The sequence below is a fragment of the Pelodiscus sinensis genome, chromosome 20 (assembly GCF_052426305.1).
Source record: "Pelodiscus sinensis isolate ZL-2025 chromosome 20, ASM5242630v1, whole genome shotgun sequence".
Lineage (NCBI taxonomy): Eukaryota > Metazoa > Chordata > Testudines > Trionychidae > Pelodiscus > Pelodiscus sinensis.
Genome location: NC_143071.1, coordinates 23906756 through 23923131, shown reverse-complemented (window position 1 = coordinate 23923131; position 16376 = coordinate 23906756). Strand labels below are relative to the sequence as shown.

Genomic DNA, 16376 nt, shown 5'->3' with positions numbered 1-16376 from the left:
CATTGTGAGCCCAGCCTGACCACCCGACACAAATATCTGTGAACTGTCCCCAGTGGTCGACCAGGGCCTGCAGCACCATGGAAAAGTAGCGCGGGTGGTGCGTGGATGGGGATGTGAGTGCTCCACCGCAGTTCGGAAAACCCAGACCTGCAAATCCGGCCAAGATGGTAGGCAGGTCTCCGAAGCGGACAGTCCTGTGGAGCAGCTCGGAATTGATGGCTGTCACCACCTGCAGAAAGGGACACATACAAACACACATAAGAGGACATGAGAAGAGCGGTGAGAGGTACACCCCTAACCCTCCCCTCCCAGAACCTGAGAGCCCCCCTCAGGCAACCTCCTCCGGTGTCTGCCGCACCACCACAGGGTGAGGCCAGGCAGGCTTCTACCACTCCCACCCCATCCCCCATTCCTTGTGCCTGGTCCTGACCGTCCCCCTTATCCGCCAACCCCCGACCCCATGGACTGTCCCTCAAGCATGACTTACCTCCATCAAGACTGCCCCAACGGTAGACCTCCCCATGCCGAACTGATGTCCCACAGAGCAGTAGCAGTCGGGGGTGGCCAGCTTCCACAGAGCAATAGCGACGCACTTCTCCAGGGGGATGGCGGCCCGCAAGCGGGTCTCCTGGCATTGCAAGGCAGGGGCGAGCCAGGCAAAGAGCTCCTGGAAGGTGGCCTTCCGCATCCAGAAGTTTCAGACCCACTGGTCATTGTCCCACTGCTGCATAACTAGCCGGTCCCACCAGTCGGAACTGGTGTCCAGCTTCCAAACTCACCTCTCCATGAATAAGTTGGGGGGAAAGGGCAGTGGGGCTGCAGCCTGAGCGAGGGGCTCAAGGCTGGGCTCTGAATCCAGCTCTGCTGCAAACATCATGATGCTCTCATGAACATGCAGCAGAACTTCCAGCAGCACGGTGTGGGCAGGGGCAGCTCAGGCTCCACGGCCAAAAAAACAACAAAACAAACACAAAAGCCAAAAACAAAATCTGAAAATAAACTGCTGTGGTGTCCAAGGAAGCAGCAACCAGAGCAAAAACTGCAGCAACTCTAGGAGGTAGGTAAGCAAGAAGTAGGAGCAGAGCAACGGCTGTCCAGGAGGATCCCTTTAAGCACGCATCTCTGCAGAGAGCATGCAGTGGGGCCTGGGCTTTAAGGCTGCCCCTGTGACCTTCCAGAAGCACTTCCAGGTGCCTTCTTTTGTCGATAGAGCATCCGGCAGTCTGGACGCTCTTTCTCCGACAGAAGCTTTGTCAACAGTATCTGTAAACAAAGCTTCTGTCAACAAAAGCCTGTAGTCTAGACATACCCTTAGTGATTGCTGCTTGAGTAATAATTTATTTGTGTTCTTTTTTTCCCCTCTGCCTCCCTCAGACTTTGCAAGCTACAACTGCAGCAGCATCAAGACAGAATATAACAAAACTGCTGTAATTTCATGCAACAGCAGCAAGAAGATTACAAATGTGGCAGTTAAGCACTGTGAAAGTTGTGCTAAAGAGAACTCGTCCTTCAAAACAGTTATTAACACATGGGAAAAAAAATTTTTGAGTGAAGATGGAAGAATTCAGTTGAAGCTACACACTTATAGTGCAGAAGTGCACATACAGAAAGTAAAAGCCACTGATCAAGGAGATTATAAATGGAATCTTTATTCTGACTCTGGGGAAGATCATAGATGTACAGCCCTGGAGATTACAGGTAAATTCAAAGCATAGAAACAATCATGGACACTACATTAAACTACTCCAGATTTCAGTTACTTTTTTGACCATTTTAATAAATAAGGTCAGTTAGACCCTGAATTAGTTTCCAACGGGCAATTCCCAGCACTAGAGGTTTTTGTGAGGAAATTCCCAGCACTAGAGGTTTTGGGTGCTATAGGAAGCCAGGCTGCTGGAAATGTGGCAGGTCAGTGAGCTTAGGGCCTGAGAGGAAGTCTGGTGTGGGGTTTGTAGTAAGACTTTCTAGGAAGCAAGAAAGAAAGAGTTAATTAATTAATTCTTGGTTTACCTGCAGTTAATACTATAAGATACATTTAAAAAACAACATATAGTCTGTTCAGACCATGTGTTGTTTTTCAGGTTTATCCTGTACAGACTAACTCAGCTACCCCCTGAAGCTAATAAAGTAAGAGTTTAAGCAAGACTGGCATGGAGCTAGGGCTGACTGAGCTTTCATACAATGGCCTTCAGAGGGCACCAATTGTATTTATCGGCAAGCCCGTTGCTCCTAAGGGGCAACAGGCCATAACATTTCCCAAGGGCATTGGGAAACCTGGGGCTGTGACAGCCATGGGAGTCAGGCCTGGATTACACACAGGGTGCTGAGATAAGGACTGGGGTCAATTGAATTGCTGGGTGAGAGGAGCCCGTAGAGCAGCGTTTCCCAAACTATGGTACCGGGCCGCAGAAAAAAAAAGCTGGGCCTCAGCGTGCCTGGTGGCTACCGGCCCTTAGGCCAATTCGACCCATTCAGTCGAATCGGGCCCCACATCCCTGCACCCGGAAATGCCGGCGAGTTAAGAGCCGGGGCCCTGCTCCAGCACTATGTCTCACGCTGGTCCCCCCACGCATCCTTCCCCCTGGGTCCCAGACGTCCCTGCCACGCGCGGCTCCTCCTCGCCGCCTGCCGCCCATGCACAGCATTGCATGTGGGCGGGGAGGACGCCCGGGCATGACGTGACGTGACGTCACAGCCCGGGGTTTTGAAACCCGCGGGAGGCACGTTGCGGGGCCTGGCTGGCTGCGGGTTCGGCCTCCGGGGCCTGAGTGTAGACTCCGGCCCCGCAATGTGGAAGGAGAAGGGGGGGAACTGGCTCATGCGGCGGCGGAGGCGAGGAGAGGCGGCAGGGGGAGGGGAAGAGAAGGGGCTTGGGAGGGGAAGGCAGCAAGGGACAGGGTGCAGGAGAGAGACAAATGCCAGGGGGCCAAGTGCAGACCATGAGGGAAAGGGCAGGAGGGGAGGTGTCAGTGGGAGGGGGGACAGGGTGATGCTGGGAGAGGAGAGGAGAGGAGAGGAGAGGAGAGGAGAGGAGAGGAGAGGAGAGGAGAGGAGAGGAGAGGAGGTGGGAAGGGCATTGGGGCTGGAGGGGGAGGTGCTGGGAAAAGGCTTGAAAGAAGGGGTGGGTGTGAGGAAGGCCAGGATGGAGCAAATCGTGTGTGAGGGCCCAGAGGGGCAGAGACTGGTGAGGGGGTGGGTATTAGGGAAAAAGAGGGCAAAGGGAGGCACCAGGAGGGTGCAGGGCTAAGGGAAGGTGCAGGTGCCAGGGGATTCTGGGGTGAGGAGGAGGGGAGCGCTGGCCCCCGGAAGCAGAACTGGACGGGGGAATCAGGGCAGGCTGGGGAGATTGGGGGGCCGGTGGAAGCAGGGCTTCCGGGGGGGGTGAGGTTGGGGGCAGGGAGCTGGCCGGGGAAGATGTGGGGTGGGGGGTGGGAGAAGCGGCCGCCGGAAGGAGGGCTGGACGCAGGCAGCAGGGCTGGCCAAAGGAGATTGGAAGGAGAAGCGGGGGAGAACTGGCTGCCCGGGAGGGGGTTGGGGGAAGTGGGGCTGGCCAGAGGCGCAGCAAGGGGAGCAGGGAGGGAGGAATGAATCGGCCTGCAGGGAGTGGAACTGACCCGACCCCGTTCCCCCCTCCCCCTCCCACGCACAAAGCATGAGTTAGTCCGGCACAGAGATCCTGCTGTCTCCCCCCACTCTCCCTCTCACACACACACCCCTCGAGTAGTTGCGAACTATCTGGCTGGTAGACACACTCATGCAGCCTGAGCACATTTACCAGCCAGGCAGCTCGAAACTACAAACTGATACAACTAGTAATAATACAACTTACCTCCTGAGAAAATACCAGACATGCGGAAAACAAATCTGAGCTGTCTACACTGGCCCTTTTGCGCAAAAGGGACTTTTGCCTGAACGGGAGCAGAATAGTATTTCCGCAAGAAGCACTGATTTCTAAGAGTAGGAAGCCAGTGCTTTTGCGGAAATTCAAGCGGCCAGTGTAGACAGCTGGCAAGTTTTTCCAGAAAAGCAGCTGATTTTCCGGAAAAACTGGCCAGTCTAGACACAGCCATATGGTATAGGGGGCAGTTGTCACCCACCCTCACACCAGATCCTATATGTCCATCCCCACAGACAATGCAGTCAGCAGGGCTGTGACACAGTTTTAGGGGCAATTCAACCTCGACTGAACTTCCGGGGAGTTCCCCTCATACTCCAAGGCTGAATTCGACCCATAATTTAGCTGTTCGTTAGGACTCTCTAGTCACCCGTTGAAATCACTGTGTAAAGCACTTTTCAGAGAGTCTGCAATTGGCAGAAATCATTCAGCTGACATGGACCCAACGCTGTAGCTATGATTTCAGTGGTATGAGATCAGGCTCTCAAAAAAGCAATGGATTTTGCTAGCACCACAAAACAGATTTACAAGCCACAGTCAACACTGTGTTTCTTTCAGCTCCTGAAACTGAGCCTAACTTCATTTGGAACGGAACCGAGCTTTCCTGCCAGTCGCCTATAGGGCATCAGCAAAGGCAGATCCACTGGTTCAACGGCCACGGGACCAACCTGACGGGCAGAGCAAGCCTAGTAGCCGAGGAAGTAGAAGGTGGCTTAACCAGCCTTACCAGCACACTCCATGAGAGCCCCAACTTAACTGCATCCGGGTATTGCTGCGTGGTGGTATACGACGTGCACACCAAGAGAAACAAAACCAAGTGCCTCAGTGCAGACACAGTCGAGGACTATCTTCGATTTACTTCAAATCCAGGTATAAAGTGCAGAAAAACTGCAGTTCAGCCCCAAATCTTTCATCTATTATTTGGCAGTTCTCAGTAGTGATGGATGAGAGAACAAGGAGCAATGGTCTCAAGTTACAGTGGGGGAGGTCTAGGTTGGAAATTAGGAAAAACTGTTTCACTAGAAGGGTGGGGAAGCACTGGGATGGTTTTCCTAGGGAGGAGGTGGAATTTCCATCCCTAGAAGTTTTTAAGTCTCGGCTTGACAAAGCCCTGGCTGGGATGATTTACTTGGGATTGGTCCTGCCTTGGGCAGGGGGTTGGACTTGATGACCTTCTGAGGTCTCTTCCAGCTCTATGATTCTATGATTCTACGATCTCCTGATAATGGACCATTATCAGGTGTCCTGTGCAGAATTCGTGCTCCCCAGCTGGAGAGGAGGTGACAGGAAGTTCTTAGATTACTAGTGCTAATGTTAGTATGAGCACCACCTTCCTGTTCCAGGAAAAGCTGTGGGCAGGGATCATCATATGCCTCTGGTCATTATTTTATTATAGGTATTTTTTATAATGCAAAACATTGTGGACAGTGCATTTTGTGTAAGAAAGGGCTCAGGTGCCTGACTTCAGGAGAGAGTTCATGGCTGTGAATACCAAATGGAGACTGGTGCCAAAGTCACATGCCCCGCCCCTCTCTTAGGACCCTCTAGTCACCCGTTGAAATCACTGTGTAAAGCAATCTTCAGAGAGTCTGCAATTGGCAGAAAGCATTCTGCTGTCATGGTCCCAACTCTGTATCTATGGGTATGTCTACACTACAGCGTTATTTCGAAAGATCTTATTTTGAAATAGTTAATTCAAAATAAATTATTTCAAAATAACGCGTCTACACACAAAATGCATTTCAAAATAGCGTTTTGCTATTTCGAAATAGCGTGTCCACACTGAGTGGATGCTGAATCACATTTAAGGCCGGCCGGAAGCAGGTCCGGCAGGGCATCTGGTCAGGAGTTATTTTGTGTGGCTGCTGCCTGAGGCTATCTGAGGCCTATGCTTAAAGGGACTCCCCCCCCCCCCCAGACAGCCGTTTCTCAGCTTTCCCTGTTTGCTTGCCTACCTTGATGAGAGGCAGCGAAGCATTTTGTCTCTGTGTGCTCTGGTTGCCCTCACTCGGGACACCACAGCGCTCTGCAAGACGAAGCCAGAGCCTCCCCTTGGCACTCTGGTTCTTCTTGTGGACGTTTTGCTGTGAGCCTGGCTGCCATCTAGGAGGTCCATCATGGGGCTGGCAGTATCCAGAAGGCCCTGAGGGAGATCTTCCACCCTGAGGAGCACTGAGAGACTCCCTGGTCTGCCCCACTCGGGGCTTGTGCCTCATTCCTCCCTCACATCCTTCCACTTACCCCTCCCTAGCCCTCCGTCCTGATGTAAAATAAAATACATGTATTTTCATGAACACAAACTCTCTTTTTTTTAACAAAACAGGTGCAGGGCGGGAATGAAACTCTGGTGAGACTGGGGAAAGGAGACGGGAGAGGAGAGAAAAGAGGGTGGGAGAGGGGAGGAAACCTGGGAGGAGGGAGATGGAAGGGGGAAGCAAGGGGAAGAATGGAGAGGGGAAGCTCAGGGTTGGGAGTCTCGTTGGATCAACTTGATTTTCATGCAAACCTGCTCCTGGGTTCACATGTGGCCTTTGGTGGCCAGGCTGGCAGCTATCCTGCCATAGACAGTCACGTTCCTCCATCTAGTGCGGAGATCATGGACGTTGGGGGTATCCCCCCCAAACCGGAATAAGGTCCATGATCTCCACCCTGGACCAGGAAGGTGCCTGCCTTCTCCGGGCCCTGGCAGGCTCCTGGGAGCTGGCAGACTGCTTCTCAGGAGCAGTGGAGGGCTGGCTGCCAGTGGCTTGCTGGCTCATGTTTTGGGGCCACTGGGTCAGGGGCAGTGACTGCTGGCTCTGGGCTGGCATGTTTGGAGCTGGCACAGGCACTGTGGCCAGAGTCAACCCCTTTAAGGGCTCCGGAGGATGGGGGAAGGAGAGGAGTGTTCTTGGTTGAGGCTGGAGTAGCTACCAGGGCACCCTGGGAAGGCTGGAGGCCCCCTATTTCGATAGAAGTGTCTACACAGCACTTATTTCGAACTAGCTATTTTGAATTTGGCGTTATTCCTCATGGAATGAGGTTTAACAAATTTGAAATAAGCGCTCCGCTATTTCAAATTAATTTTGAAATCGCGGTTTGGCTGTGTAGACGCTAGTAAAGATATTTCGAAATAACAACTGTTATTTAGAAATAACTTTGCTGTGTAGACATGCCCCTATGATTTCAGTGGTATGAGATCAGGCTCTCAAAAAAGCAGTGGATTTTGCTAGCACCCCAAAACAGATTTACAAGCCACAGTCAACGCTGTGTTTGTTTCAGTTCCTGAAACTGAGCCTAACCTTATTTGGAACATGTGAAGACTGATTCTCCACTCTGGCACGATGAATGCAGAAGTGGGGGACCACAAAAGTACCCCAAAAACTTATCTTTTCAGGCTTTAGTTTAATACTTCACCCCCAAAAATCCTAAAAGCCTAGATTTTGGGGATAAAAATCTGATGCTACCATCATGTGCTTTTGAACCCGCAAACAGGGGTGGACACGTGAAACCAACCCCAGGGCATCCCAAGCACTTTTCCCCAAACAGCTAGAAAAAAGAAAGAGAAAATACAAACTGCAGTCGGTGGCTGCTGTCCCCTCGTCAGAGGCCTGCAGATCCCACAGACAAATTTTCCAGGACACAGAAATTAACCAATTCCAGGTTAATAAAAAAAAAGAACTGTTATTATCAAAACAATACTGTACTCCTGTTACAAGCATAATGACTAGATGGAAAAGTCACCAATTAATATACTCATAGGGACTCCCATGGTCCAAAATGTAGTTACAAAGGAGAGGAAAACCCAGTTCTAAATATACAGACAACAGATTCCCATTCCCAAACCATAAAACAATAAAATCTAATGGATTTATCTAGACTTTGCCCTACTTACAGAAGGTGAAGAGTCTTTTATTGGAGAGGGACATGATGTCTGCCCCCCTCCATATCTGGAGAGTCAACTTCCCAGGGACAAAGGAGGGAAAAACCAAAAATTCCTTTGTCCTAATCTGAAATTCCTACCTGCATTTCTATTGGCTGACTGCTACCTGGCTAGTTACAGTTAACCCCTTAGGGTATGTCTACACTACAAAGTTAATTCAAACTAACGGACATTAGTTCGAATTAACTTTGATAGGCGCTACACTAGCGCTCTGTTAGTTCGAACTTAATTCGAACTAGCGGAGCGCTTAGTTCGAACTAGGAAAACCTCATTTTACGAGGACTAAGCCTAGTTCGAACTTACTAGTTCGAATTAAGGGGTGTGTAGCCCCTTAATTCGAACTAGTGGGAGGCTAGCCCTCCCCAGCTTTCCCTGGTGGCCACTCTGGCCAACACCAGGGAAACTCTATTGCCCCCCTCCCGGCCCCAGACCTCTTAAAGGGGCACGGGCTGGCTACAGTGCCCGTGCCAGGTGCAAGCCTGCCAGCACCCAGCTAGCAGACCCTGCACCTCGCACGGCTTGAGCCAGCCACCCGATGCCCCCCAGCCCTCCCCCTCTTCCCGGGACCCGGCTGGCGGCTCCTGGGAGCTTGCCCGGGACCGCAAGAGGCGGACACCCGCCTGGTCTAGTGCGGAGATCGTAGACCTCGTCCACGACCTCCGCACTAGGCACAGGAAAGTGGCCGTCTAGGGCAGGAGAGCTGCCAGCCTGGCCACCCAGGAGCAGGTGTGCATGAAAATCAAGGTGGTCCACTGAGACCCCTGACCCTGAGCCCTGAGCTTACAATGGCCATACTGGGTCAGACCAAAGGTCCATCTAGCCCAGTAGCCTGTCTGCCGACAGCGGCCAACCCTAAGGACCCTGGAGGGGATGGACCGAAGACAGTGACCAAGCCATTTGTCTCGTGCCATCCCTCTCCAGCCTTCCACAAACTTTGGGCAGGGATACCACTCCTACCCCCTGGCTAATACAACTCCATGGACCCAACCTTCATCACTTTATCTCACTTCTCTTTAAACTCTGTTCTAGTTCTAGCCTTCACAGCCTCCTGCAGCAAGGAGTTCCACAGGTTGACTCTGTTTTGTGAAGAACAACTTTCTGTTACTAGTTTGAAGCCTGCTACCCATTCCTTTCCTTTGGTGTCCTCTAGTCCTTCTATTATGGGAACTAATGAAGAACTTTTCTTTATGCACCCTCTCCACCCCACTCATGCTTTTATAGACCTCTATCCTATCCCCCCTCAGTCTCCTCTTTTCTAAGCTGAGAAGTCCCAGTCTCTTTATCCTCTCTTCATATGGGACCTGTTCCAAACCTCTGATCATTTTAGTTGCCCTCCCCTCTCCCACCCTCTCTCTTCCCCTCTCCCACCTCCTTTTCCCAGTCTCCCCGAATTTTGTTCAATAAAGAGAGATTCTATTTTTGACCACACGTTTTCTTTATTTTGTACATCAGGAAGGGGGGCTAGGGAGGGGTAAGTGGAAGGAGGGGAGGGAGGAATGGGGTACGAGCCCCCGATGGGGAGGACTGGGCTGGCTCTGTGGGCCTCTGGGGGTGGAAGCTCTCCTGCAGCCCCCCAATTGCCCGCTCTCCCCAGATGGCAGCCTGCGGCAAGTGCAGCCTGTCTGATGGCCGAGTGCTGTGATGTGCCCAGTGTGAGCACTCAGGGCACTCCAAGCCAGGACTGCTTTGCAAGTGGGGCACCCCTGAGAACTGTCTGTCTGGGGTGGGGGTCGGGTCCCTTTAAGCACAGCCCTCGGCTAGCCTGAGACAGCAGCTCCACGCTCTAAGTCCTCATCTGATGCCCTGCCGGCACTGCTTCCGGCCATCCTTAACCCCGGTTCAGGGTCCACTTAATGTGGACATGCTAGTTCTAATTAGCAAAACGCTAATTCGAACTATTTTTTTAGTCTGGATGCGTTAGTTCGAATTAGCTTAGTTCGAATTAACTAATTCGTACTAAGTTAGTTCAAATTAGCGCTGTAGTGTAGACATACCCTATGTCCCCAGGCTGCTGACTAACTGTCATTCTTATATGAAACCAACAAATGGTCTGGTAGCACCTTATAGACTAACAAAATATGTAGATGGTATCATGAGCTCTCGTGGGCACAGCTCACTTCTTCAGGTGACCGGAGTTTTGAGTTTGGGATGTGAACACTTGAAATAAATAGGAGAGGGGAAGGGGGTGGGATTAAGGGAGGGACAGGGGAGACAGAGCATCAGTAAGTATCTGGAGAATGGGTACTTAAACTTAAGCAGATAAAAATCAAAGTCAATAGATTCTTATGTCAGGAAGGATACTACTCAGAGAGCTGTTAGCACCTTCAATGGTTGTTAAATTGGTAATGTCCTAACCAGCCTTCATCACAATCAAGTCCATTAGCATGTGAATTGAATTTGCCGATGAACTGTAATTCCAAGGCTTCCCTGTGGATCTGGCTTGTAAAGCTGATTTGTGACAAGACAGCTACTTGGAGATCTGTCATAGTATGATTTGGAAGGTTAAAATGTTCACCAATAGATTTATGTACGTTTTCTTTATGTGTCCATAAAGGACTAATCTTTGATTTATGTGTCCATAAAGGAAACGTACAGAAACCAGTTTCAATTATTTTGGAATAACTATTTAAAAATCGTTGTCAACAAGTAAGTTTGTAGCAAAACAGACCACAAAAAAGATCAAGGAAACATTTTGACAAACAGATTGCTTACTAGGCATATTACTACAAATCCACGAGTGATCATTCATTTAAAGTACAATACAGAAATGTATTTCCTGCACCTCAGAAGCAGCGCGGAGGCTTGAGGGAGTCAGGGGTAATGCTGGGAAAGAACCTGGATGTGAACTTGGAGAGTTGTGGGTATGGGGGGAAAGTATTGACAGGTTTTTTAGGAGGGGGGGTGAGGACCATTTGTTAGGGAGCTTCCCATGCAGACTCTGGCTCTGCCATTCAGTCAGGCATATCTCCCTCTGTCCTTGTGTATCCCTGCACCACCAGGGGTGCACTTGCATCCCCTGTCCACATTTGTCCCTCGACTCCTTCTTCTGTCTCCATGTGTGTCTCTGCCCCACCCAGCCATCCTCTTCTCTCCCCTCTGTGGCCCTGCATCCCCTTCCTCTGGGCCCTGATTCTCCACTCCCATTCAGCCCCGACCCAGTCTGTCCTCCCGCCATTAGCTCTTTATGAGCCCCAGACTGTGACATCCCCCCAGTAGCCCTAGGTCCCCACACTCCCCCTAGACCCTCCTTCCTGACCTGTCCTGACAGGAGCTGTGAAGAAGGCACTGCAGGCTCTTTCTCTTTCCTAGCTGGTAGGGAGCAGCTACTCTGTTCTATCACCATAACGTCCGCTGGTCGGCAAACAGCAGAACTGCATCAGCTTTTGGCAGAAGCTAATTTCTGTGGAAATATTAAAAATATGAGTGGCTCCTTAATTATGCACACACAGAGTGACTTACCCCAGTAGCAATGCCTGCAGCATATCTGAAAAGAACCCACAAAAGTGCAGCTGCTTTTGAACACATATGTATCCTCACTTTTACGCAACAAGGGAGCATGGATAGCAGATCACAATTTTGCTGGCTTGTTTGTTACATGGATTTTCTTTCTTTTTTCTTTTTCTTTTTTTTGGGGGGTGTGTGCGTGTGTGTGTGGAATGTTATGCTACAGCATATTGGAAGACTGGGTATCTTTATAAAAAAGATGCTTTAGCTCAGTCACAAGATATTGTCTTGAAGCAGATAACAATGAGGCTATGTATAAACTACACCCCTCTGTTGGCAGAGGGATGTAAATTAGATGTATCAAAAGTGCAAATGAAGCCGGGATTTAAATATCCCGTGTTTCATTTGCATAATGGCGGCCGCCGCTTTTTTTCAAAACAGGGCTTTTCGAAAAAACCCAGCAGTTTAGACAGGGCATTTTTAAGTTTAGAGGTGCAAACAACAGCAGTGATGTTGTAGCTGGTGTCTGCTACAGGCTGCTGGATGAGGTGGATAAGGTAGATGAGGCTTTCTTTGGACACCTGAGAGAAGCTTCCAGATTACAGGCCCTGGATCTCATGGGGGACTTTAATCACCCTGACATCTGTTGGGAGACCAATACAGCAGTACACAGATAATCCAGGAAGTTTTTGGAGAATGTTGGGGATAACTTCTTGGTACAAGTGCTGAAGGATCTGACCAGGGGCCGTGCGCAGCTTGACCTGCTGCTCACAAACAGGGAGGAACTAGTAGGGGAAGTAGAGGTGGATGACAGCCTGGGAAGCAGTGATCATGAGATGGTAGATTTCAGGATCCCGACCAAAGGAAGAAAAGAGAGTAGTAAAATATACACCCTGGACTTCAGAAAAGCAGATTTTGATTTCCACAGAAACCCGATGGGCAGAATCCCCTGGGACGCTACCATGCAGGGGAAAGGAGTCCAGGAGAGCTAGCAGTATTTTAAAGAAGCTTTATTGAAGGAACAGGAAGAAACCATCCCAATACACAGCAAGAGAAACAAATATGGTAGGAGACCGGATTGGCTTACACGGGAAATCCTTGGTAAGCTTAAGCACAAAAAGGAAGATTACAAGAAGTGGAATCTTGGACAGATGACTAGGGAGGGGTATAACTGGATAGCTCGAGAATGCAGGGGAGTTATCAGGAAGGCAAAAACGCAATAGGAATTGCAACTAGCAAGGGATGTGAAAGGTAACAAGAAAGGTTTCTACAGGCATGTTAGCAAGAAGAGGGTGATCAGAGAGGGTGTGGGGCCCTTACTGGATGAGGGAGGTAACTTGGGGTATGTCTACACTACAAAGTTAGTTCGAACTAACTTTCCTAGGCGCTACACTAGCGCTCCGTTAGTTCGAACTTAATTCGAACTAACGGAGCGCTTAGTTAGAACTAGGTAAAGCTCATTTTACGAAGATTAAGCCTAGTTCGAACTAGCTAGTTCGAATTAAGGGCTGTGTAGACCCTTAATTCGAACTAGTGGGAGGCTAAGGCTTCCCAGGTTTCCCTGGTGGCCACTCTGGCCAACACCAGGGAAACTCTATTGCCCCCCTCCCGGCCCCGGAGCCCTTAAAGGGCCACGGGCTGGCTACACAGTTTGTGCCAGTTGCAAGGCTGCAAGCACCCGTGCCAGCAGACCCTGCACCTGCCACAACATGAGCCAGCCATCCGAGGGCTCCCAGCCCTCCACTACACCCCAGGACCAGCCTGGCGGCTCCCAGGAGCCTGCCCGTGGGCGCAAAAGGCGGGCGCCCGCCTGGTCAAGTGCGGAGATCATGGACCTCATCAAGGTTTGGGGGGAAGCCTCCAATGTCCACGATCTCCGCACTAGCCACAGGAACGCGGCCGTCTACGGCCGCATGGCTGCCAGCCTGGCCGCCAGGTCCGCTGCAAAATTAAGGACCTGCGGCAGTCCTACTCCCAGGCCTGCCAGCCAGGGGCCGACCCGGAGGCCTGCCCCCACTTCCACGCCCTGGACCGCCTCCTGAGGGCTCATGCCATCCCTGCCCCCCGGGACGTGATTGACCCCGGGGCAGAGGGACTGCTCCTGGAGACGGAGGAGGAGGAAGAGGGCTCTGAGAGCCAGGAGCCTGCCACCAGCCTGCCCGGGACCCGGGACCCCTGAGGCACGCCACAGAGCCGCTCGCCTGTGTCGTCAGAGGCCGGGGAGGCGTCCACCTGTGAGTACCCTCGTGTTCCCCTTATGTGTACTGGGGGCTGGGGTGAGAGGGAGACCATGTGCCTGGGCCTTGCCCACCAAGGAGCAGCAGCTGGGGATCCTGCAGGGGCTCTGGCCTTGCAGAGATGAGTTGGGTTTCACACACCTGGGCCCCTGGGGTAATTGACCGCTGGTCTTGTTGCACCACAGCCGCAGCACCTGGGACTGCAGGGCACACCACCCCGCCAGCAGCAGCCGCCCGCGCCCAGGCAAGCAGGAGAGCCAGGAACCAGGAGGAGTACCAGAGGCAGCACCTCCGGTTCCTGGATCAACAGTTCCGTCTCCAGGACCACTGGGTCCAGGAGGACCTGAGGCTGCGCCGGAGGAGTCTGGAGGCCCTGGAGGAGCAGGGCCGTGCCCTGCAAGGCCACCTCCAGAGCCTGCTCGACCGCTTCCCATTTCCTCCTCCTGCTGCTCCCTCTGCTCCCCCTGCTCCTCCTGCTCCCCCTGCTCCTCCTGCTCCCCCTCCTGCTCCCGCTCCTGCTTCCATTCCTGCTTCCGCTCCTGCTTCCTCCACACCCCCTGTCCCTCCTGCCCCCCCCTCCACAACCAGGGTATGTCTACACTACCCTCATAGTTCGAACTAGGAGGGTAATGTATGCATACCGCACTTGCTAATGAAGCCCGGGATTTGAATTTCCCGGGCTTCATTAGCATAAGCGGGGAGCCGCCATTTTTAAATCCCCGCTGCTTCGAACCCCGTGCAGCGCGGCTACACGGGGCTCGAACCAGGTAGTTCGGACTAGGGTGCCTATTCCGAACTACCGGTACACCTCGTTTCAAATCCCGGGCTTCATTAGCAAGTGCGGTATGCATACATTACCCCGCTAGTTCGAACTAGCGGGGTAGTGTAGACATACCCCCATTTCCCACCGACGCCCCCGGACCCGCAGTGTGGCGAGACGGGAGAGGCAGCCGGACTCCCACCCCTGAGCTTTCCTTTCCCTTCCTCCCTTCCCTCCCCTTCCAGCTCCTTCGTCCCAGGTTTCCCCCTCCCCTCTCTAACCCTCATTCCTCCCTTCCCGCACCCAGTTATGTTAAATAAACAGACGTTTTTGTTTCAAAAACAGGTGTCTTTATTTTACAGTAGGTAGGGAGGGGAAAGGGGAAGGGGGGTAGGGTGGAAGAAGGCCCCAGTGGGGCATGCAGGGAGAGGTCAGTCCTCCTCCTCCACCAGGAAGCTCTCCCGCAGGGCTTCCCGGATCCGGACGGCCCCCTGCTGGGCTTCCCGGATGGCGGCGGTGCGGGGCTGACCGTAGTGTCCAGCCATGTGGTCAGCCTCAGCCATCCAGGCTGGCAGGAAAGCCTCCCCCTTCCGCTCACACAAATTGTGGAGCACACGACATGCTGCCACCACGGGAGGGATGTTGTGCTTGGCCAGGTCCAGACGGGTGAGGAGGCATCGAAAGCGGGCTTTCAGTCGCCCGAAGGCCCCCTCCACCACGATGCGGGCCCTGGTCAGCCTGGCATTGAAGGTCTGGTGGGAGGGATTGAGGTGCCCCGTGTAGGGCTTCATGAGCCAGGGCTGCAGTGGGTAGGCGGCATCCCCCACCAGGCACACGGGCATGTCCACGTCCCCGACCCTGATGTGGCGGTCGGGGAAGAAGGTCCCGGCCTGCAGCCGCTGGCACACGGAGGAGTTGTGGTACACCCGGGAGTCGTGTGCTTTGCCGGACCAGCCCACATTAATGTCCATGAACAGGCCCCGGTGGTCACACACGGCCTGCAGGATCACGGAGAAGTACCCCTTGCGGTTGACGTACCGGGACGCCTGGTGTTCCGGGGCACGGATGGGGATGTGCGTCCCGTTGATGGCCCCTCCGCAGTTGGGGAAGCCCAGGGCGCCGAATCCCCGGATGACAGCGTCTGGGTTGGCGAGGCAGACCACCCTGCGGAGCAGCACCCGGTTGATGGCCTTGACCACCTGCGGAGAGAGACACAGCAAAGCGCCAATCAGTGGGGTGCCCGGGTGGCTGGGAGCGTTCGTGCCCTGGCAGTGCCCCCGCGCCCCACTCCCGGTAGCAACCCCCCTGGCGGCGTGTAGTACGGCTGGGACAGACCGACCCCTCCGGTGCGGGGAACTTTCGCCTCCTCCCGCCCCCCCTTTGTCCCTGGGGCAGCCCATCCCCTCCTCGCAGCTCCCCTCCCCCCCCGGCTCGGTGCCCGACGAGTGCCGTACCTGCATGAGCACCGCTCCAACGTTTGATCTCCCCACGCCGAACTAGTTCCCGACAGATCGGTAGCTGTCTGGCGTGGAGAGCTTCCAGAGGGCGATGGCCACCCGCTTCTGGAGGGGGATGGCGGGCCTCATGCGAGTGTCCTTTCTGTGCAGGGCAGGGGCGAGCCACTTGCAGAGCTCCAGGAAGGTGTCCCTCTTCATCCTGAAGTTCTGGGTCCACTGTTGGTCCTCCCAGCGCTCCAGGACAATGCGGTCCCACCAGTCGGTGCTGGTGTCCAGATGCCAGATGCGGCAGGGCACGCTGGTGCCGGGGCGCCGCCGCGGCTCCTCCACGGCCCCTAGGGCGGCCAGGCGGAGAGGCAGGGGGCTGACGTGCACAAGGTGGTGCCAGGCAGCCTCGAGCCATTGGTGGCAGGCTTGCAGCAGCACGTCCAGAAAGTGCACCAGAAGGTGCAGGGCGAGCCGTGGCTCCATGTTGCCACCTGCGGCGGCCCCCCCCCTGAAGGGAAGCACCGACACAGACGGGCACAGAGACCAACGCTTTGCTGTCCCTCAGCGAGGTTGGCAAGCAAGCAGGAAAAGCTGAGAATCGGCTGTCCGGGGGGGTCCCTTTTAAGCACGAGCCTCAGATAGCCTCAAACAGCAGCCACACAAAGCAACTACT

The 16376-nt window shown here is 53.4% G+C and overlaps 1 protein-coding gene across 5 annotated transcripts in view; it reads left to right on the top strand.

Moving 5' to 3' along the window:
• LOC102444405 (uncharacterized) overlaps positions 1 to 16376 on the top strand; it is a 166575-nt gene that overhangs the window by 131743 nt on the left and 18456 nt on the right. For 4 of the 5 annotated variants that reach the window (XM_089771968.1, XM_089771967.1, XM_075903552.2 and 1 more), the window contains one exon: positions 4454 to 4765. In XM_089771968.1, coding sequence (XP_089628094.1) covers positions 4454 to 4765 — 312 coding nt within the window. Of the gene's footprint in view, positions 1 to 1374; positions 1699 to 4453; positions 4766 to 16376 lie in introns of all 5 variants that reach the window. The other variant, XM_089771969.1, reaches the window with a different exon arrangement.